Raw genomic sequence first — 24,163 nt, forward strand, 5'->3', positions numbered from 1 at the left:
ACCTCAGGAGGTCATCTAGTCCAACCCCCGCTCAAAGCAAGACCAATCCCCAATTAAATCATCCCAGCCAGGGCTTTCTCAAGCCTGACCTTAAAAATATCTAAGGAAGGAGATTCCACCACCTCCCTATGTAATGGATTCCAGTGTTTCACCACCCTCCTAGTGAAAAAGTTTTTCCTAATATCCAACCTAAACATCCCCCACTGCAACTTGAGACCATTACTCCTTGTTCTGTCATCAGCTACCGCTGAGAACAGTCTAGATCCATCCTCTTTGGAACCCCCTTTCAGGTAGCTGAAAGCAGCTATCAAATCCCCCCTCATTCTTCTCTTCCGCAGACTAAACAATCCCAGTTCCCTCAGCCTCTCCTCATAAGTCATGTGTTCCAGTCCCCTCATCATTTTTGTTGCCCTCCGCTGGACTCTTTCCAATTTTTCCACATCCTTCTTGTAGTGTGGGGCCCAAAACTGGACGCAGTACTCCAGATGAGGCCTCACCAATGTCGAATAGAGGGGAATGATCACGTCCCTCGATCTGCTGGCAATGCCCCTACTTATACATCCCAAAATGCCATTGGCCTTCTTGGCAACAAGGGCACACTGTTGACTCATAGCCAGCTTCTCGTCCACTGTAACCCCTAGGTTCTTTTCTGCAGAACTGCTGCCGAGCCATTCGGTTCCTAGTCTGTAGCGGTGCATGGGGTTCTTCCATCCTAAGTGCAGGACTCTGCACTTGTCCTTGTTGAACCACATCAGATTTCTTTTGGCCCAATCCTCTAATTTGTCTAGGTCCCTCTACAGCCTATCCCTACCCTCCAGGGTATCTACCGCCCCTCCCAGTTTAGGGTCATCTGCAAACTTGCTGAGGTTGCAATCCACACCATCCTCCAGATCAGATCATTTATGAAGATATTGAACAAAACCGGCCCAAGGACCAACCCTTGGGGCACTCCACTTGACACCGGCTGCCAACTAGACATGGAGCCATTGATCACTACCCTTTGAGCCCAACAATCTAGCCAACGTTCTATCCACCTTATAGTCCATTCATCCAGCCCATACTTCTTTAACTTGTTGGCAAGAATACCGTGGGAGACCGTGTCAAAAGCTTTGCTAAAGTCAAGGAACAAATTAGCTGGCAAAGACCCTCTTAATTCAACATTTTACATTTTTTTCCTTCCATCTACCGAATTAAAAAGAAGGTTCTTTGGAGGAGGGCTATACAATAGCTCCTTTCTGATGTGGAATGGAAACTGGTTCTTCGACGGTGAGGAGCAGCAATCCCTTGTGGAAAGAGGATTCTTCTTTGGCCATCTGCTTGTCAAATCATAGGTGGAAGCATCTCCCTTAGTAAAGATTTTACCGTGAATAAGTCACACAAATACCATGAACTGTACCACTTCCCCCAATACCTACACAGCCCAATCCTATAATTACATGACAACAGTATTTTTCAAATACAGAACTCTTTTCCTGCAACCCTTATATACATGAATACAGCATTTTGTAATACTTTATCATTCTTGTATACTTATATAACATTTTTTATAAGTGTGCAATAAGTCTTTAGTGATTTAGACTTACATGATAAATTTGGTTTTTTTTAAAATAGTATGGGCTATTGTTTTAGTGATTTCCTTTCTACAAAAACAATATTTTTCCCTTCTATGGGCACAGATACAAATCTTGTTTTAGTAGCAGGGCAGAAACTGATCCTCAGAGAAATGTAACTGTAGAGGTAGCATTTAGTAAATATATTCATATTTAATTCTCTTGTCAAATTTCTTTAGCAACGTTGATATCTTAGCACCTTGCTATCCACATGCCAAAAATAAACAGGTCATTAGCACCTCTGCCTTCTCATTTTGTTTTGTTTTATTTTAAATACATGTCATTGCTGGAATAAAACTTTCAAAAAGGTGGCCTTCATTTTGAGCTGAACATAGGCTCATACTCAGTCTCTCATCCTCTGCTAACTGCAATAAAGCCATAGAGAACACACTGCCCCACACAGCTCCTGAATCTTCTCTCTCAAGCTTCAACAACCCTATGAAGTACATTGCCTCAGTGGATTGTGGACAAAAAGGCAGTCTTTATAAATTCAAATTAATTCAGAGTATTACAGATTAGGACTGGGAGTTTAAATTCGATCTGGAAATTAATAAGGAATTTGTGAGAGCATTATAGGAGTGACATGATCCTATGTCACTTATGACTGAGGCAGGCTGCAGCATTCTAAACTAGCTGTAGAATTTGTGTGACTGTTATATTTAGCCCCAGACAGAGTTGCAGTAATGAAGCCTTGAGGACCCCAGCCTGCACACAAAGGTAAGTAACAGGGTTTTAACAAGATATATGAATAGCGCTTCTGATCTATATTAATTGGAAACTTGTGTCATTTTCCCAAATAAGCTATCCCAAAATATAAGGACAGTATAAGGAGGGCTAAGACAAGGCATTATATGGGGTAGCATAACAGTAATACTCTATGAAGGAGACTGGTGAGAAGATTTGATAATAGCTGCATTCTTAGACGCCACAATTCTAGGAATTTTCTGTGTAGGACCAACATAACTCTTGCATGCACGTAATTCCATCAAGGAATTTGAGCCACTGAATTTTAGGTGGATAATTTTGGAGATTTTCTACATGATATTAATACTCCAAAGGAGGAAAGAAGGTATAAAAATGGGAAGTCACAATGTTTCTTCATATAGCACAATTGCACAAAAGTTACTGTATGCTAGTCCACCTTGAAGCAAGTACTTGAAATGACCATTTATATTTTCCAGGAGAATATTAGTCAGAATAGCTTCTTGTGCTCTTGTATGAGATCCTCAAAACCCAATTAAATATTCTACTGTAACTCCTATCAGTTGCTTGCATAAATTCCTCAAGTATTAGAATTTTGACTGCAAATCTGATCAAAATAAGTAGAAAGAAACCAAATGGCTAAATGGATTAGCATTGGTGGGTACAAGCATTTAACATAGGAGAAATTATTCAACCCCACCAGAAAGCCAGGTGAGTCATAAAAGCAATTCCCTTAGCAACAATGTCAAGAGCTTTTTTAAAAAAAAAAATCAGGGCAACTGGGGTACATTCCTTCACTCAGGTAAATTGAAAAGTAGTGTCCAGTAAAGTCCCCCCCCACATATTTTTGGGTTAGGAAGTTTGTCAGGAATCTGATTAATTCTGAAGAGTCATATTTTAAGTTTAAAATAAGCTAATTATTTTTTTCAAGTGTAAAGTAAATAAAAAATGCGGTTTTCAGGTTTGCAAGAGGCCCTTGGAGAGAGACACTAGCTAGAGTCCATAAGACTTAACATTCCTCACTACACACTTTTAAAAATTGTATCTGCAATTCATATCATCATTGTCAATGCATGCATTTTTAAATAAGAAGATACTGAAAATCATATTGATTCCAAGGGAGATGTTACAATTAGAGCCTGTGTGGATACAAAATTTGTATTCACATCTGATCCACAAAAATGATCCATGGATATCTGCAGATGTGCAGGGCTTTAAATAAAAAATTTGGATCCACATCCATCCGCAATCTGCAAAAATGGTCCACTGATATCCGCATCCACGGATGTGGATATCTGCAGATAAAAAGCGGATATCCTAGGATTTGCAGGGCTTTAGTTACAGTTGCGTGAATTAATTCACCAATAGGGAAGTGACACTGGCCCACTCACTCTTGAATAATTTTTCAAATTTTAGAGCTTGCTGGGCTCCAGGAGCTGGGTAGGTGTGGGGATAGAGGAAGGGAAGGAACAGCAGCTGGGAGATGGAAGAAGCAGAAGCAGCATCACAGTTGGAGAACGGCTGGTTCTGCATGCTAGCTAGTAGCATGTCAGAGTTAAACAGCTAAGATTCTTCTTCCCCCCTCTTCCCCAAAGAAATGATAGCTGAGACACCCATGATGACCAAGTCCCTTTGTCCCCTCCTTTCTGATGCATACTCAGAATAGATATAGAATATCTAAAGGGTAAGAGATGTTTATCAATGTAAGCCCCACCATTTTGTAGTATTGCTTCCTTCCTCCTGTCATTATCAGGAGAGCAGAGAAACAAGCCGGGGGGACCCAAGAAAAAGGAAGTAGCACTAGATTCAAGATCAACGGAAGGAAGGAAAGTGAATACTTAAAAGCTCAAGTTGGGAAGGGAGGCAAACTCTTCTGTGACAATTAAGTCTTATTTTCTACTTCCTCTTTTTCTCCCTCAGGAGTAGGAGGCAAGCTTTCTGTACAAAGCCATGGGAGGGATGTTGAGATGATGATATGAGAGAGAGGGAGAGGGGCAAGATGACTGGGAGAGTCCTAGTTCTAAGCCAAAGAATGCTCTATGAAAAAAGTACTCTTGTCAAGAAAGTTAGTAGGAAGCTAACTGACATACATTTATGACAATCTAATGTTTGGCAATTTACAAGAGGTAACAAACGTAGTGATCTCTATATTCTGAAACTTCTGAATAAAGCATATACTGGAATTTTATATATGTAAGAAAAGGCACTTTTGACAAGCTATATTGTCTGCCAGATTTAGAATATAAAGTCCATAGGGAAAGTATCAGATCTTTCCCTGTGCAGCACTCAAGCATACAGTTGGCAGCTAATAAAGAAAAATGTGACCAATTACCAGGTACTGTACAACAGGTATATATAAAGTACAGAAACTGAAAAAGAACAAGGTATTCTGTCATGTCCTTAAAATGAAACAGCGAATAAGGAGAGAATTCCACCGTGTGGTGAAAATATAACAGGTGAAAACCCAACACTTTAACCTGTAAATAGGAAAATAAACATAAGCAAAGGAATTGAGGAAAGATTCTGTGCAGAAAGATGTTTGTTATATCATATTACATAAATTGGTTGCTGAATGAAGTGAGAGGAAGGGTTTGAGATCTTATATTCAAAATGAATTTAAAAGTATTGGAATTGTAATCTTCCTGTCTTTTATGAGGTATACGACTGAAAAGTGTTTTTTTTTTTTTAATCATTAACTTTTCTGCATCTATGTTTTCTTAGAAACATCAGGAATGTCTTTTTAGTCTTCTCTGGTTTTGTTGCCAGACCTCAGGGATGTTTGTTTGTTTAAACATCATTATTTATGGGGCTGGATGTTAAAGCCTTTAACAAAGGCTTCCTTAAATCACGTTAGACATTTCAAGTTCTCATATTACCATTTCATCAATTCTCCAGCCACCACCTGAGACAAAACTTCAATTTTTAATGTAAAATAAAGAAACAACTTTTAAACAACTTAAACAACAACAAAAAAGGAACTCATTTCAGGGCTTCTTTATATCATCAAAAAAGGAACAGAAGACACAAACTCCATTTTTTTCCCTTGGCATATCACCTTTAAGTTGAACTCAAACCCAGAGGTATCTAGCATACATTTAAATAGAATTGCATGGCAGTTATAAGAATTTTAAAAAAAGACTGGAGGACACACAATTTTAAGTGATTGCAAATGGAAAGGGTAGAAGCTTACAGACAAATGGTAACTAAAGATCTCAAAAGAATCAATACAAGAACAGAAACAAGTTAGTCCAAGATAATGATCAAATTCTGTATCACAGAAAAAGGTGTTTCTAAGGTAAATGAAAAATTTCTCTCTAAATATTAGTAGAGTAGAAAAGCACGACAGAACCAAAAGTCTTTGTGATGAGAACTAAGTTCAGCGTGCACTTGTTAGAGGTGTCACTGAGAAAGCAAGAAATGTAAAGACAGACCCTGAGAAGTATAAACCTAAGTTATCTACAAATAACCAAAATGTGATGTTTGTAGGAATTAGTGCACAAAAACCTTTCAGATGCAAATATATGTGTACCTAAATCTGAACACTATGGAACACCCATCAATAGATCATATGAAGAAAAATTAGAGAAGCACATTAGCTGGAGAAAAGAACCAAAGATATAACCCAAACCAGGGGAAAATTCCTGACAACCAGAATAATATTGCAAGAAAGGTCTACAGGATAACCAAGATGTGACTACAAATGTTTGCAACTGGTACCTTAATATTATAAAAACGATTCAAATATATTTTATAGAAATAAAAAGATCACTGTTAAAAGCTTCAGCAAAAACATGAGTTATCGAAGCCTTTATCAAAGGATTTTCATGCCCACACATTGATTGATTGATCTAAAATATACACTTAAAATACTGTAATGAAAATATTACACAAGCAGAATGGAGGGAATCCAGAGGCTCCTTTCTTTTAAAACAAAAAGTGAATGGATTTAGCCTTATGGATTTCCTAAGCCTAGTGAATAACATGCACAATGCTAAGGAAGTGGGACATCATGACAGTTTTATCACTGTTTGAATAATCTTAAAATTGAAACAGCAAAGTAGACAACATGTATCTTGCAATAGGTAACTTGGCAAAGTGTACAAAAGCAAATAATTCCTCCAATACAAAAAGCCAGGACAGAGAACAAAACTATAACCTCGAAGGAATAAGGCTCTGATATAGAATACCACCATTCTAGATAATGTAAATGCTCAAAAATTAACAGACTCCATTTGCATTGTTAAATGAGATGAATAATTTGGTCATCTTTCCAGATTGTCTCAGTTCTCCAGGCATTTTTCCCCCAAAAAATATCTGTTTACATGAGTTAGGTTAGCCTCAGGACTGTATATTGAACTTCATTTTGAAATTAACCTGTGAGTTAGGATTTACCGTAAATAAAAATGACGGATCTGGTAGAAGGGAAATGGCTTAATTTACAGAGTAGCAACAGTTTTCTCTATAGAAACTAAGATCTGTGTTATAACGTAAATGCCCTGCACTACTTTTTTTACCCCCTCCACCACCCAACACACACTAGGGATTCAAAGGACTTGGAGGAAAAAAAACTGAGCTGTCCCTTCTGAATTTCAAATAAATGGGCATGAAGAGGGTTGATAACGAAGGCATAAGACTGTTCTTGTAGTAAAGGAAAGTACTATGGAAGAGGAAGCATATTTCCCCCCTTTTCTCCATCTAACAAAAATGTGTGTTAACTACTCAAATTCAAATCTGAAGGATTTGGATGTGTGGCTTTTTTTAAATTGAGAGATGGGTCCAAAACCAAACTCGAGCTTCAAAACACTTATGTGAACTTATATTTTTAGCTTTTGATAGTGCTGAATTATCACGATAATGTTAAAATTAAAAAATTAATACATCTTATAAACCAGTTATAGAGTTAAAACAAATTAGTCTGAAATTCAGGACTCAATAAAAGGAAGCCAGACCATTAATTGTTTATCTAAGAAATGTGTCCCAAAAAGCCAATCTGTAGCAGCTAAAACAACCGAAACATCAGAAGTATCATTATGGGAGTAAAGATGCAAGACCATTTGTATCAGTGACTGCAGTTACTTGAAAAAATAACTGAACAACCTTAAGGAAGGAAGGAAGGATGACACACTGGTTTTGTGGCTAGTGAATGGGACTAGAATTCAGGCGGCCTGGATACTAATTCTAGATGTGCCAATGAGCTCCATTGTGACCTTTTGAAAGATTAACTTTTCTGTGCCTCAAAGAGTTTCTTGTTTGTACAATAGGGAAAATACATACCCTATTCTTACCTAATAACGTAATCAATTAAAGTACTGATTACAAAACCCTTAGCATTTTATAACCCTTCCTATCTGAATATCTATCTATTAAGCACATTGTAACTAGGGCTTCTGTTTTTCAGGGCTTATTAGTTTAGTTGGAGTGGAGGGGGTTATTTTAGTGAATGTTGAGTTCTATGTTGGTGCCCAAAAATTGTGGGTGGGGGAGGGAATCGGGGTGCTCTCTTTGTATATACTTTACAATGAGATTACTACTTATGGTATACACTTCTGTAATGAGTAATGTTCCCTAGTGCCCTATAATGTAGTACTGTTTCAAACAGCATTACTTTGAATTAGGCTAGGGAACCTTTCATGTGCACCAGCAGGGCCTACTCAGTTCAATTAATGTGCAACACATTAGTGTGGTTCAGAAATCAAACCCCCACACTCTGCAGTACCACTCAGTGTACACAAGTAATAAGTAACCATTTCCAGTTTTATACTGGTCTTCATTGGCTAAACCCCTCTTTATTTTGGACAAGAAGCGTTTCATCAGTTAAAATGAAAAATCAGAAGTCCTACTTATAATTAAAACAAAACTTGATTGGTCCCTTATGTAACTGAACATCCAGTGTTACACTCAATACTGCAGAGTTATCTTTTCTCAACACAGGCATCATGTCACCCTTGCTAAGAGTTCGCAAGACATAGGCTTGCTAATTCAAACCACAATGTGTGTATATCAACATGTGTAAACAGGAAGGCCAAAGCACAATTGGAGTTGCAGCTAGCAAGAGATGTGAATGGTAACAAGAAGGGTTTCTACAGGTATGTTAGTAACAAGAAGGTCAGGGAAAGTGTGGGACCCCTACTGAATGGGGGAGGCAACCTAGTGACAGACAACGTGGAAAAAGCTGAAGTATTCATTGCCTTTTTTGCCTCAGCCTTCAGACAAGGTCAGCTCCCAGACTTCTGTGCTGGGCAGCACAGTATAGGGAGGAGGTGAGCAGCCTTCAGCGGTGAAAGAACAGGTTAAGGACTATTTAGAAAAGCTGGGCATGCACAAGTTCATGGATCTGGATCTAATGCATCCAAGGGTGCTGAGGGAGTCGGCTTATGGGATTGCAGAGCCATTGGCCATTATCTTTGAAAACTCGTGGTGATCTGGGGAGGTCCCAGACAATTGGAAAAAGGAAATTATAGTGCCCATCTTTAAAAAAGGGAAGAAGGAGAATCCGAGGAACTACAGACCAGTCAGCCTCACCTCTGTCCCTGGAAAAATCATGGAGCAGGTCCACAAGGAATCCATTTTGAAGCACTTGGAGGAGAGGAAGGTGATTAGCAACAGTCAACATGGATTCACCAAGGGCAAGTCATACCTGACCAACCTGATTGCCTTCTATGATGAAAGAATTAGTTCTGTGGATATGGGGAAAGCAGTGGACATGACGTACCTTGACTTTAGCAAGCCTTTTGATATGGTCTCCCACAGTATTCTTGCCAGCAAGTTAAAAAAGTATGGATTGGATGAATGGACTTTAAGGTGGACAGAAAGCTGGCTAGTTCGTCAGAATCAATGGGTAGTGATCAACGGCTCAATGTCTAGTTGGCAGCCGGTATCAAGTGGAGTGCCCAGGGGTTGGTCTTGGAGCTGGTTTTGTTCAACATCTTCATTAATGATCTGGATGATGGGATGGATTGCACCCTCAGCAAGTTCACAGATGACACTAAGCTAGGGGAAGAGGTAGATATGCTGGAGGGTAGGGATAGGGTCCAGAGTGACCTAGGCAAATTGGAGGACTGGGCCAAAAGAAATCGAATAAGGTTCAACAAGAATAAATGCAGAGTCCTGCACTTAGGACTGAAGAATCCCATGCACTGCTCCAGGCTGGGGACCGACTAGCTAAGTGGCAGTTCTGCAAAAAAGGACTGGGGGATTACAATGGACGAAAAGCGGGATATGAGTCAACAGTGTGCCCTTGTTGCCAAGATGGCTAACGGCATATTGGGCTGTATTAGTAGGAGCATTGCCGGCAGATCGAGGGAAGTGATTATTCCCCCTCTATTGAGCACTAGTGAGGCCACATCTGGAGTACTGCGTCCAGTTTTGGGCCCTCCACTACAGAAAGGATGTGGAAAAATTGGAGACAGCCCAGCAGAGGGCAATGAAAATAATTGGGGGCTGGGGCACGTGACTTATGAGGAGAGACTGAGGGAATTGGGCTTATTTAGTCTGCAGAAGAGAAGAGTGAGGGGGGATTTTATAGCAGCTTTCAACTACCTGAAGGGAGGTTCTAAAGAGGATGGATCTAGACTGTTCTCAGTGGTGGCAGATGAAAAAATAAGAAGCAGTGGTCTCAAGTGGCAGAGGGGAAGGTCTAAGTTGGATATTAGGAAAAACTTTCACTAGGAGGGTGGTGAAGCACTGGAATGGGTTACCTAGGGAGGTGGTGGAATCTCCATCCTTAGAGGTTTTTAAGGCCCGGCTTGACAAAGCGCTGGCTGGGATGATTTAGTTGGGGTTGGTCCTGCTTTGAGCAGGGGGTTGGACTAGATGACCTCCTAAGGTCTCTTCCAACCCTAATCTTCTATGATTCTGTGAACCAATGTGAATCTTTCTCCAGAACCATGATATTTCCTCACATTTTGGTATCCGTGTAAATAGAAATCAAATGATACAGAGTTACTTTGCCATTCTTGTTTTTCTTACATAATACCTTGCCATATGCTCTGGAGAGTCAGACTTGATTCAAGACTGAGAGCAAATGTACATGTACAATTAAAACGGTGTGGCATTTTGAGGTACCTACCTGGCCAAAGCAGGGACTGGTACTCCTCGTGCTCGTATTGGTGGTTTTCCGCGAACAACTGGAACTTCTGCATTTTCTGAACCACCATTCAAATATGTTAATTCTTGGAGCTGTGCCTGTCTGATTTCATCATTGTAGTCCTAGACAGAAGAAAGGAATGGAAAGCTATTCAACCAACACAGAAAAATACTTATCTCAAGGACTGCTTCTAAAAAAGTATTTTTCATAATATTCTAGATGAATTTTTTGTTGAAAACCCTTTAGAAACAACAATACAGAAAAATGTGGCAATGGGAACACCCATTTAATCTAAAATATGATTAGAACCTTCAAATAAAACGTGTTTTTTAATTATATTTTTGCTTGCATCGTGTTTTCCTCTCTGAGGCTGCCCATTACCTCCAGCATATTTTCTATTAAACAAAAACAAACAAAACCAAACCAGTAAAATAGAGGGGGGTCTTTACTGACTAGCGAAAACAATTACCATTACTTAAAACACTATATATGCCTCTTAACAATTTAGAATGAGTATCAGGCAAGAGCTGATGGTGGAATCACATTCCACTGCAAAGTGGTGAAAATCCCATCACTTCATTTCAGCTTGTCAGATCTGATGAATTTTCAGCCGAAGGCATTTTGACTGCAGGCCAGTGTACCACAGGGAGAAATCCTGTGATGGTGGAAGGTAGATTAAATGACCTGCCCCAGTAGCTCAATTCCATCTTTAAGTTCTGATTCTATGAATTTCTCTCACATATAGGAGTAATTTTATCCAAATAACAAACATACTGAGTGCTGAAAATATTTTCAATTGAAAAATCTAAAATAGACTTGTATAAGTAAACTGAGGACACACTAGATTTATTTGCTTTCCTCGATAGAGCTACTCATAAGTAAACTGAAGAATTCATAAAGAGTTATTTATAGAGAGTTAGTAGAATACTTCTCAAACACATGCAGACCTTGAAATACCATAAGGTATCCTTCAAATCCGGTGCGCTATATAGGAATGAAACAGATGTTGTGAGCTAATGCGAAGTCAGAGCTGAATTTCTTTATCATCAAATTCCATTCAGTATAAATGAGCCAAGGATTGCAGTTTTAGTGTAAAGCAAGAAAAAAAGATTGTATTCAAAACAAACAGGCTCCTCCATGTACCAGTAATAAGCGCTGGTTCTCACATCATTTCACTCTTGTTAATTCAACAACTACATTGTCTCTACTCCTTTTCAACCAAAGTGGAAGACTTTTATTCAAACACTGCCAATAGTTACAATTCTAATGAAGGAAGAAAGGAAAATCTATCAATGTGAATGCGACCAAAGAAATATCAAATGTTGCCTTATGTACTTTACTATGAAGCACAGAAACTGAACAAACAAAAGGGTTAATGCCACTCTAAGAACACTGGCACCCATCTGTCAGATGTTGTGCCTCCTCTCAATTGTAAGGTGTTTTTCTTTTAAAAAAAACAAAAAAACAAAAGAAGCCTTGGGTTTTCCCTCATAGTTCGTTCCAAGCCTTTTGGTTGAAACACAGATTCTAAACAGCGATGTTACCAGTTAAGCATCTTTGTACACCTTTGGGATGTTAATTCAGAGAGGATAGGTTGCAGTTCACTCTCCATTCAGGCAGAAAGGCTGCAGCAACCAATCAGTAAGTAAGGCTAGGTCTACACTAGAGAGCTTACAGCGACACAGCTGTACTGATGCAATAACACCTCTCACATAAAAAGAAAAGGAGTACTTATGGCACCTTAGAGACTAACCAATTTATTTGAGCATGAGCTTTCGTGAGCTACAGCTCACTTCATCGGATGCATACCGTGGAAACTGCAGCAGACTTTATATATACACAGAGAATATGAAACAATACCTCCTCCCACCCCACTGTCCTGCTGGTAATAGCTTATCTAAAGTGATCATCAGGTGGGCCATTTCCAGCACAAATCCAGGTTTTCTCACCCTCCACCCCCCCACACAAATTCACTCTCCTGCTCTCTCACGTAGCAGCTCTATGCTGACAGGAGAGAGCTCTCCTTTTTGTGCCCTTCTATAGATGCCTTCTGTGACAGTTTTATTTCCAGGACCTTGTTCTTTCTAAAGCAACTGCTTCAGTAAACTGTTAATACTTTAAACTTGTGTAAGCAGCAAAGATTTTACTGCAATAAGATCTTAGATTAATACCCACATGTCAGTTATTTCCATAGGGGGAGGGATATTTCATTCTGATTGACATACAGTACAGAAAGGCAATTCGAACATAACATGTCTATTTCTGCACCTGATGTATGACAAGTCATGATGGATGGGAATTGTATATAGGAATCCCTTAGCTACAAAATACCAAATTATAAACAAGGTGTACAATGAAGAACATTCAAGAAGCACTAGATGAGCACAATAAGTAGGATGCATTGGCCAAAGTCCCCCACTAAGGAAAGCAGAGGTGACTAGTCTGCAGAGTTTTGATAAGGCATTATATGGATGCCCTATATAACTCCTATCCATATGCATGTCTGCACCAGAAATTGTCAAAGCCCCAGACAAAACAGCTTTGACTCCTAAGGGATGGGGTGGATTAGATTTTTGGTAAGTTTCTTTCCTATATATTTATTTACTAGGCTGGAGCAGACCTGATCCAGTAGACCCTGATCTGGATTCTTCAATTAAAACTAACAGACATTCTGATTTATGAATTGCAGCCATTAAAATTTTGGCGAATAGCATGCTTTTCCAGTGACATTTGGGAGATGGTTAGAAGGTACACATGAATATCTTCTGTTTAGCCTGGAAAGAAGAAGGGAGTGGGGGGCATTTCAGATTGCTTTCATCTCTAAGATGACACTGACTTTGTCAGCCAGATACTTTTGAGAAAAGTTTTAAGTTGGTGAACTTCCCCGCCTGGGAGACTGGCATCCCTTATGAATGTTGTCCATTCTAGTTATCTTATCTCCATTCTTCTAAGCAGTTTGACATATTATAACCATGGAGGAAAGTACTGGACAACATCCTAAGGAGGCTGACCTTCTTGGGGTCTCTCTTCACAGAAAAGCAAGACAACTGAATTGTAGCCTGGCCCAGGAGACTTGAGTATGCTGGCATATCTCTCTCTCTCTCTCTCAGGTATGAATCTGACATTTTTAGGGACTTGGGGAACCAAAAGGACCACAAGCATATTAGAAATGTTGAGATTTTGGAGCAAAAACGTAAGAATTTCTATCTTTTACGGGCATATACCGTATTATCTTGGAGATCAATAGACGTTAGATTCTATCAATAACCCAGGATTACCTAGTTTATAATTATTAATAAAATATTTTATTAAGCACGATCCACCTGGAAAAATATTCATGGTGTTGAACAATCATAAAAACAATTTATCATTCATTAATAAAAACACCCTGACCTCAAAGTTACAAACAAGGTGGATAAATAAAACACACAGATATTTTACTATTTAAAAAAAATTACATTTTTCATTTGCAAATTAGATCCATAAATCCAGTATGAATTGTATCCCTCCTCACATCTTCCAGACAATACATTTATAATTGTCTGTCTGTCTCTGTCTGATTTAGACACTAATTGCTGATCTTAGAATCATAGAATCATAGAATATAAGGGTTGGAAGGGACCCCAGAAGGTCATCTAGTCCAACCCCCTGCTCGAAGCAGGACCAATTCCCAGTTAAATCATCCCAGCCAGGGCTTTGTCAAGCCTGACCTTAAAAACCTCTAAGGAAGGAGATTCTACCACCTCCCTAGGTAACGCATTCCAGTGTTTCACCACCCTCTTAGTGAAAAAGTTTTTCCTAATATCCAATCTAAACCTCCCCCACTGCAGCTTGAGACCATTACTCCTCGTTCTTATGTACAAGGGATAGGATATTGTATTTTGGACTATGAGATTAGGTATGCCAGATTTCTGGATAGAGGGGAAGACCTGTACAAAGCATGCCGTAACTCATGTGAAATACTGATATCACCATCTGTCCACTTTTATTTATACCTAGCATTTCCAATACTATGACAGACCTCCTCCAACAGGGATGGGCTGGTGAATTTGGTTTCAGCCAATCAGAAGAATTCATAGGGATTTATTTCAGAGGCCACAGTGGAAGAAGAACAGAATTTCATAATAGATTCTTCCTCTAAACACTTGAAAAAGGGAAATGAATATACAAAAGCTTTGACTCAGAGGACATGTCCTTTCTGCCACTGTTACAGGTGGAAACCTTGTTTTCAGACCTCCAAGTTATCAGATCCTTTCACAGCATCTACACACACAGATGGTTGTATTCAAAATACATTCAACGGAGAGAGTGCATAGCTTTGTGTTGATGTAAATGTTTTGGATGATGGTGAGCTACTATCGCAGAAGCTGTATAAGCTTGGACTCCTTTAAAAAAATTGGAGCACGGTCAGACAGGAAAATAAGTTATTTAGCAGGCCTTGATTTTTCAGCCTCCTGGGAATAGGATCTCAAAACTCTCTCTCTCAATGGAAGTCTAATAAAACACAAAAGGACTTATAACCATATGAAGGAAACAGTACACATGAAGATGTACCTTGTGAAGACAGGCATTTTGACAGGCAGGCATCCATGATGGAGATCCTTCTACTCTTTAGTAAGACCTATCGAACTTGTTCCAAGCAAGTTTGTTCTCTAGGATTTAGCCATGGAGCTTCCAGACCATTAACACTCAACTATTTACAATAAAATACCAGAATAGTGTCAACTGAGAGTACTTGCAAAAGCAAAGAGAGGAGTTCCAATGACCATCAGAGGCCGTAAGAAGGAACTGAGGGGGCTCAGAGTCAGCTGGGCCTTTTATGTGGATGCCAGTGACATGCAGCAGCAGAAGGTGCCCTAGCTGCCCCAACAGGTATCGCTGAGGGAAAATTTGCAGTGACTGTGAAGGGGGGCACATGTTCACCAGGAGCGGTCTGCACATGTACACTCACTCAAAGAAGAACTTTCAGTTTATGCTGCAAATAGAAAATAAAAAGTATAGGTAATATTTTTGTTCCAATGAAACTAAACGGTACAAGAATGACCTCTCTGCTCTGACAACCATGCTGCCCCCAAATATCTGTTTGCTTTGGTAGGAAGAACAGTTAGTTCAGCAAGTTGTGGTTAAATAATTTATCTTAGGAGCTTTCTTCTTCAAAAATCCTGTCCACTTCTTGTTTTATCAAACTCTTCAGTGGGTTGTATTTAAAAATTACCTTGTCTACCAGAATGCTTTCTTTCCTCTTCTAGAAAAATAAAAAACAGTAAGAATAGGCTCTGCTCTTTCCTGCTGGTTAATACAGTAAATTATTGACTGCTTGGACAATTTCTTTTTCTCAAACGAATTTCTGTATCTGTAATCATGGGAGTTCTGTACTAGATATAGATCTTGAACATCTAAGACTGACCTGTTCTCTTGGAATTTCTAATGAACGTGTTTCCTGAAGGAACTGTTCCCTAGAGGTATTTAGCTTCTGAGTGAAAGGCTCACCAAATAGTCTGAACATATCTAATATGAAAATACTTTTGAATCAAGGATCTGAAATCAAGTTTTGATCAAATTTAATATTAATTCTCCTCTAGACATAGTTTCTCTTCATAGAACATTTCTAGTGTCTCTAGAACTGTCAGTCATTTTTGGTGTTGTGTTGAAGACCATTGCATCAAATCAGAGAAGAGAATGAGTTACTCCTTAAGCACCCATCTGTACTGTGCAGAAAGAAAAATTGTGTTACTGGGATTTCCAATTTGGGATACATATGCAGGAGATCTTATGCAGAAATGGTATTGCACACAATACAAGGTAACTCTTTTGGATCTCATTATGACAGATAAAGATGAATTAATCACTAGAGGAGAAGTTGGTGGTGGTTGCGTAGGGACCAGTGATCATTAACAGATTACATCAATATAGGCAAAAAGAGGACAGTCATAACCAGTAATTGTATCTAGGGGGAGGGGTGAGAGAGAGTCTATGTTCATCCTTTTTACAAAACTATAATGGATTTTGTACAAAGTATGCCTTGTGAGGTATTGTTTGAAACTCATGATGTGCTCATTATTATTGTCCTGGTAAAATATGTATGGCAACACTATATGTAAAGTTATAAGATACTACTGTATAAACACTGAGACATATTCCAAGTTTAGAAAAGCAGGCACAAACTGGTTCCTCAAAGACAAAAGGCAAACTGACACCTCAGCCAGGTGTCAACAAAATCAAATGGACTATCACATGGTTAAGTGACTACTCTTTGGCAGGAAAAAGGGTACCAGCAAGAAATTTACATGTCGGCAAACAGCTAGAAGTTCCCATCCCACAGACTTTTTGTCTCCTGAACCCAGGGCTTGGTAACGAGTCTGTACACAGACACAAGTGTCTGTTGTAAAAATTTTGAGGTCCATGGCATGGGGTATGCTCACCTCGGGCAGCTCGACTCCCCGTCCCTGCTGTTGCTGGCTAAGGGGAGGCATGGCCAGGCAACTCTGCAGGCAAGCACGCATGCATGTTGCCAGATTAGTCTGCTGTAGGCACCGCTCCCCCGCAGCTCCCGGCCAATGGGCTGGGAGCCGCAGAGTCAGCGCATGGGGAGTGGGGACAGAGTCAGTGTCATTAGTTGCTGGGCAGAGTCAGCCAGGACAGCACGAGGGAGCGAGGGAAAAAAGCAGGAAACGGGCCGGGAGGTGGCATGCGGCTCCATTGGCCACTGATAGCATGAGGGGGCATGCTGCCTCTGTCCCCCCCACTCCAAGCACTGACGCCATGACCAATGGGAGCTGCAGGGGGGGGGGGAAGGAGGGGGGCCTGCACCTGCAGATGGAAGCAGTGTGCCTGCAGAGTTGCCTGGCTGCACCTTGCCTCCACCAGCAGGGACGTGGAGCTGCCTGAGGTGCTAGAAGGTGAAGAAGAAAGAGGTTCTTTCGAGCTGTTGGCATTGCAGGTCTCTGTAATGAAATAGGTCCCTACACAATTAATCTGCTTTTACCCACTGTCGCATGTTGGTAGGCTATGTAGAACAGGGCCACCTCAGCGGGATCACCAGGGGGCATTAAACCTGATGGGAGCATAATCCCAGACACACAGGGTTAGAACACCCACAGCCCCATCCCTTCAGGGTAGTAGCCATGCTCCTCACCTTCTGCATCTGAGCAGCAGGCAGGCCATGACCCTGCCTCCTCCTCAGCCCCTTGTGTGCCCAAGGAGACCCAGCCCAGCAAGGCCCCCCTGTCAGCAGAGTGTGGAGTGTTGGAAAGTGGAGCAGGAACTGCATCATCGTAGGACGGTCTTAGTGATGGTGCTTCGGAGTCCCTGAGAGGCTAGGTTTGTATTCTTGGCACTGCCTCTGCCATGGATTTCTTGTGTGACCTTGGGCAAGGCCTCACCCTGTGACAGCTGGGGAACTAACAACCCCCCATTGTGCAGTAATGAGGGCCATAAAGAAATATTTAGAAAGAGAATGAAAGTCTGATGCTAAAAAGAGATTCAAAAGGTGGGGAAGGAGAGGAGAATTTCTGGTACCTTCCCCTCCTCCTCCCCCTCCCCACTGCTAAGCATCCATGCAGGGCCCGGGTGCAATCTGGCCCATAGTTTTTATTAATGAACTGCTACTGCTGTACAGATCACAGAACTTTGATTTTCTGTGAACCCTGTAAAAAGTAGTTATTTTTTAAAAGTATTCATAATTCAAAAGAATTTCCTCCATATTTAATAAAGTGTATAAACAGTTTTTAGTAATTGCAAACCCAATAAAATGCAGTGGGGGTACCTTTTATTTTGTATGATGTTTTGATACCAACCTAGGGTGACCAGACAGCAAATCAGGACGGGGGGGGGGGGGGGAAGAGACGGATAACAGGAACCTATATAAGAAAAAGACCAAAAAATCAGGAATATCCCTATAAAATCAGGACATCTGGTCACCCTATACCAACCAAACCCAAGCACACAGTTATAGCAGGCTTTAATCTATTGATCTACCTACCTACATATCCACAACAATAATTTGGGATACATAACATTTCTGAATGCCACCAACTTCAGTTAAAGTTAGTTAGCCCAGTCCTGAAAGGTCCTCAGTATCTTGAACTCACAGTGCAGTCAATGGCTGTTGAGGGCCCTCAGAAGCTCATAGCAGCTGCTCAGCACCTTGCAGTATCAGGGCTTCATTCTCTTTCCAAACATCTTCCTAGGTACTTATTCTGAACTCAGTAACACAGTATTTGAGTGCCTCAGACAATGAATTTAGCCTCATGCAACATTTTTGAGGTCTCCCTGTGTCTGCCTATACATATGCTATTATAGCCCAAATCTATAGCAAGGAGCAGCCCTGGCAACGACTTACATGGCACTGTTTCTCATTTTCAATCTAAGTTTCTCTCATTGTCTCTGGAACCTCTGATTCAACCCCCCCCCCCCTAATTTATTTATTTATTTATTTATTGGTTACTTATCCATTAGTGCTATAGTACAGAAGCAGGACAGAACTAAAGCTAAAGAAATGCATTTATAATGAATTCCCAGCACCTGTAGATTTCCACTTAACTTGATGGGATATTTTCCCTACATTATGAAAGTAACTATTCCACAGTAAAGGCCAAAATCTGTCCTTCAAGTTGTGTGTAGGCAGAATTGTACTTCAGCAACAGCTGTATGAAAAGGAAAGGAGTACTTGTGGCACCTTAGAGACTAACGAAGTGAGCTGTAGCTCACGAAAGCTCATGCTCAAATAAATTGGTTAGTCTCTAAGGTGCCACAAGTACTCCTTTTCTTTTTGCGAATACAGACTAACACGGCTGTTCCTCTGAAACCTGTATGAAAAGGATGACTGTAATAAAGAATAAATACAGAACACTGGGAAAGCCTGATTAACATTATGTTAAACTGTTTCATATTGAGATGACAGAAGACATGGGAATAGGGCACCCATTTCTGATGCCTGTTTCCTGTATGTATGTATGTACGTACGTACATACGTACGTACTATGTTAGGTCAGTTAATCCCACCACCACAAGCGTTCCCTTCTTAGGGTCTTTTACTAATATGGTACTTCCTGATCATAGCTTGTGAATACGGATCTACATTACATGAAATTGGTTCTGCCTTTTCTTAGTGGAATCCAAATATTTTTTATTTAACTCCTCAATTTCTCTTTTGCTTCCCCTAACCCAGAGGATCATTACATTTTTAAAAATATATTTTAACAAACAGGGATGTCACCAAAAAAAAGTTATATTGAAAATGGGTTGCCAAACCCTAGGAAGAGCTGTCAAAATACTTAAAATATTTGGAAAGAGTTCATGAAGTTTGGTGGGCTGCTTCAGCCCCTGCAAGAAATTGTTCTCAAGGGACCAATCATACAAAACTCCCCAAAAGGAATTTAAGAACAGGCCCTAATTATTAAGCCCTCAGTAACAAAGTATGTAGCATTCTTTATAGACATCTGAAAATATCCCGTGAAAAGCTGTTGAAATAAATTTTCAAGCCATATTTTCAGGATGCTGTTTTTCCTGTAGCTCCTACAATTTTTTTCACCATTGTTCAAATTTATGCTATTACAGTTTTCTAGTTAATTTAATATACTGATCCTACAGCCACTGAAGTCAGTGAGTTTTGCCCTTAACAGCAATGGATGCAGGATCAGGCCTTTCACTGAATGTATCTGAACTGAGTTTCTGTGTGTTTGTTTTTTTTTAAAGTATAACTTAAAAACAACACTTGATATGAACATTTATGTCCAAGAACAATAAAAAGGTGGTGACAACAATGCACTGGATATATGGTTTTAGGATAAATATTTATTTAAATACCCCCATCCTACAAAAAAAAAATGACTTTCATTTTTTAAACAGAAAGCCCATACTGGACTTCACAGAAAATAGACTATGTACTGATAGAATAATAATAAATAATAATAATAATAAAAGATTTAAAATGGGGGTATTCCATGTTTTTGCCTCACCATGTCAGACTGATCTTTATCTTGAAAGTTACTGAATTAAAATTCCCATACTACATGTGGCAGTAGCAACATGATAGAGTTTTGCTTCACTGATTAGAATAAAGTGAAATAGGTTACCGTAGAATCTTGACACAAAAAAAGAAGAGGCTTTGTTATCCAATCAGACAAAGCATTAGTGTGATATTGCACCCTATAATGCTTTACAGAATATGCTTATAAATGTAAGTATGACAAGTTTTATGCTAGATATGCCATGTAACATATCTTTGCAAAGGTTACATTCTACTGCATGTATTCGTCCTATTCATATGCATGTATCATTTTTTTATCTGAACTTATGCGCGTTGGCTCTATGCTTGTATTTAAAGTGTTTGCTGTAGAAAGCACCTAAGGCAGATTTGGTCAACATAACGTGAAGGGGTTATTCAAGTAAATGGAAGCACGTAGCTAACAATGGACCTTGACAGACACCAATCCACATCTGAGCTTTCCTGGGAACGTTCGGGCTAACAAGTGGGCAATGGTGTCGACCTGTTGAGAACTGAGTCATGCATGGACATGTGACTCCAAAACTCCATCTTGTAGCTGTAATTCTACACGGGGGGGGGGGGGAGGGAGGAGGAGAGAAGAGGTTTCCACTCACACAAGAGAGAGACTATATAAGCCCCTGGAAACCCCTCCATTTTGTCTTCAGCTGGCTCAAGAGATAGCCTCTCCACCCCAAAGAGATGCCTGAAAGAAACTGGAACAAAGGACAGTAATTACAGATGTGTGAGTGATCGCTGGACCCAGACTAGGAGGAAATCTAGTCTGTAAAAGAAGCTTATTGGAACATCTCTGAGGGTGAGATTTACCTGCATTTAGTGTTTTACTATAGTAGGCTTAGACTTCTGTGTTTTTCTGTTATTTTGCTTGGTAATTTACTTTGTTCTGTCTGTCGGTCATTATTTGGAACCACTTAAATCCTACTTTTTATATTTAAAAACATCACTTTTTACTTATTAATTAAGTCAGAGCAAGTATTAATACTTGGAGCAAATAGCTGCGCATCTCTATCAGTGTTATAGAGGGCGAACAATGTATGAGTTTATCCTGTATAAGCTTTATACAGAGTAAAACGGATTTATTTCAGGTTTGGATCCCATTGGGAACTGGGTATCTGGGTGCTGGAGACAGGAGCACTTCTTAAGCGTTTTTCCAGGTAAGCCTGCAGCTTTTGGGGGACGTGGTTCAGACCTGGGTCTGTGTTTGTAGCAGGCTAGTGTGTCTGGCACAACCAGGCAAGGTACTGAAGGCCCAAGCTGCTAGGGAAAATGGGCTCAGTAGTAGTCCCAGCACACCAGGTGGCCATTCCCAAGGGGGTTTCTGTGACCCGACCCATCACAGTTAGCTATGTTCAAATCAACGTTGAGAGAGTTTTTCCCCACCTCATTCCAGTGGGGAAAAGAACCTGCACAACATGGTGCTGAAAAAAAAAATCATTCAACCCAGCTTGGGAAAAGAATATTTTATGTTCCAAAGACCCAAAGATTGTTTTATGGAGTGCCCAAGGTGTGGCCAAGTAATGAAACTGCTCAAGTCAACTGTAGCTCGCAACCATGCTGAGAAGTGGTGCAAAAAAAAATGTCCAAGACTTCAAACACCTTGAGTGTAGAGAAGCAAATTCACTCAGGAGGCCACATCAAAAAGAGATAGAGAGGTAAAGTCAATGACTGACTTTAACCAGAATGTCAAAGATGCACAGAATGATCTTTGCCTTGCCTACAGTTTAGCAAAAGCCAAATTGCCATTTAGAGCAGGTAGCATCTTCAAAGAAATTGCCAAAAAAAATTGACCCAAAATGTTCTCCTTTTCAAAGACTGCACTGCAGTGCCAGAACTGTAGCAAGAAACACTGACGATTTAGGTGACTACCTTTACAGTGAAACTGAAAGCAGCAGTAAATGCTCCATTTGTTAACTTGATGTGTGACGAGAGTATCACAGAATCTCAGGGTTGGAAGGGACCTCAGGAGGTCATCCAATCCAACCCCCTGCTCAAAGCAGGACCAATCCCCAATTTTTGGCCCAGATACCTAAATGCCCCCCCTTCAAGGACTGAACTCACAACCCTGGATTTAGCAGGCCAATGCTCAAACCACTGAGCTATCCCCCCACCCAGTACTGACCACAGTGACAAGAGTCAGCTTATTATGTATCATTACTTTGTGAATGTTGACACAAGTGAAATTCGCTTCAAGTTTTTGAGCTTAATTGAAATAGCTGAACGATGTAATGCTGAAAATCTGAATGCAGCCATTGTTCGCAGTTTGGAAAAGGACCAAAACAAGTATCCCGTGGATAAAATTTTGGGATTTACATCGGAAGGGGCATCTGTAATACTAGCCTAACGTGAAAGTGTTTCAAAGTGACTGAAAGATCGTTATGGTGATTTATTCATCCAGCATTGTATGACCCATCACCAAGCCTTAATGGATAGAGATGCTGAATCAGTCATACCTGACTTTGTGGAAGATATGATCAAAGCGACAGAGATATTTCAGGTTTCAGAGTAACAGCTGTGTTAGTCTGTTTTCACTAAAAGAAAAGGAGTACTTGTGGCACCTTAGAGACTCACCAATTTATTTGAGCATAAGCTTTCGTGAGCTACAGCTCACTTCATGAGCTTATACGCTCACGAAAGCTTATGCTCAAATAAATTGGTGAGTCTCTAAGGTGCCACAAGTACTCCTTTTCTTTTTACAGATATTTCAGTAGGGCTGTGAGAAAAAAGGGAGTTTAGACAGATCTGTGAGCTGAATGAAGAATATTCAAATCTGGTTAGCTAAAAAAAATTCACAAGTTAAGTTTGGCTGCCTGAGTTGAGAGGTTTGAGCTACTGAAGGATTCTCTAGTGCAATACTTGGCAAGAGCGTCATTTGGGAACGGGTCGCCAAATTATAGAACACATTGCCAGAATATCTATGACACTATGTCATTAAGTCTGGTAATTTTGTCAAGTGTCCATCATGCAACAGGGTGGTGCTGACCCCTGCCTGAACGCCAGCTGGCAATGATTCTTAAAGAGAAGAAAAATGATAAAAATGAGGAACAGACTCCCCAAATGATCTCTCCCTTCATCTCTACTCATGGCATCACCACCACCACCTAAGGACAAGGAAATCAATACTAAACCAAACGAGGGATCCTGGCTGAAAGGATTCCAGCCAATAAGACTGTTTAGCATGTGGTGAGAGAAATCTTTGATTTGAATTCACTTGCGTGTTAAGTTAGGCTTTTAGTGTGTGTTCTGGGACTGGGATTTGCTGGTGCTGCTCTGCAATGTAGTTCATGGCTGGCTGGCTAGCTAGCTAAAATACTTCTACAGTATAGCTGGAGGTGATTTACATGCTGTGTGTGGGCAGACCAGGAGCAATTACTCTCACAGCAAAGCCCTGTAAATGGCACCCCAGGTAGGAGAATTGAGGGGACACAGCTGTCCATCTGTCGTGTGTGTGTACACACACACACACACAGAGTACTCCAACAGGGACAATTCTCCAAACGGAGGAAAATTCTGTGCGAATTGGCAGGGAAGGTGTAAACAGAAATGTAAAATTAAAATATGAAGTTCTTTAACAAGTTTATCAGGTGGCCAAAAAGCTGATTCCACAATCAAAAATGAGACCAACTTTGGCTAAAAGTCCAGCCCAGTTCAGTAATGAAGTGAATTAGAAATCAAAAGAATACTGTATAACAAGTGGGTGAAAAGGGGAAACAGAACAATCAGAATCTGCAGTTAGAAAATTGATAAGGGAAGCTAAAGACA

General features: G+C 40.2%; 1 protein-coding gene across 3 annotated transcripts in view; it reads right to left on the bottom strand.

The window, feature by feature from the left end:
- KHDRBS3 (KH RNA binding domain containing, signal transduction associated 3) overlaps positions 1–24,163 on the bottom strand; it is a 205,368-nt gene that overhangs the window by 93,088 nt on the left and 88,117 nt on the right. For all 3 annotated transcript variants that reach the window (XR_007355434.2, XM_048841719.2, XM_048841720.2), the window contains exon 5: positions 10,381–10,520. Coding sequence is in view for 2 of the 3 variants with exons in the window: in XM_048841719.2 (XP_048697676.1) it covers positions 10,381–10,520 (140 nt within the window). In the remaining variant the exon portion in view is untranslated. The remainder of the gene's footprint in view (positions 1–10,380; positions 10,521–24,163) is intronic.

The sequence above is a fragment of the Caretta caretta genome, chromosome 2 (genome assembly GCF_965140235.1).
Source record: "Caretta caretta isolate rCarCar2 chromosome 2, rCarCar1.hap1, whole genome shotgun sequence".
In the NCBI taxonomy this organism is placed as follows: domain Eukaryota; kingdom Metazoa; phylum Chordata; order Testudines; family Cheloniidae; genus Caretta; species Caretta caretta.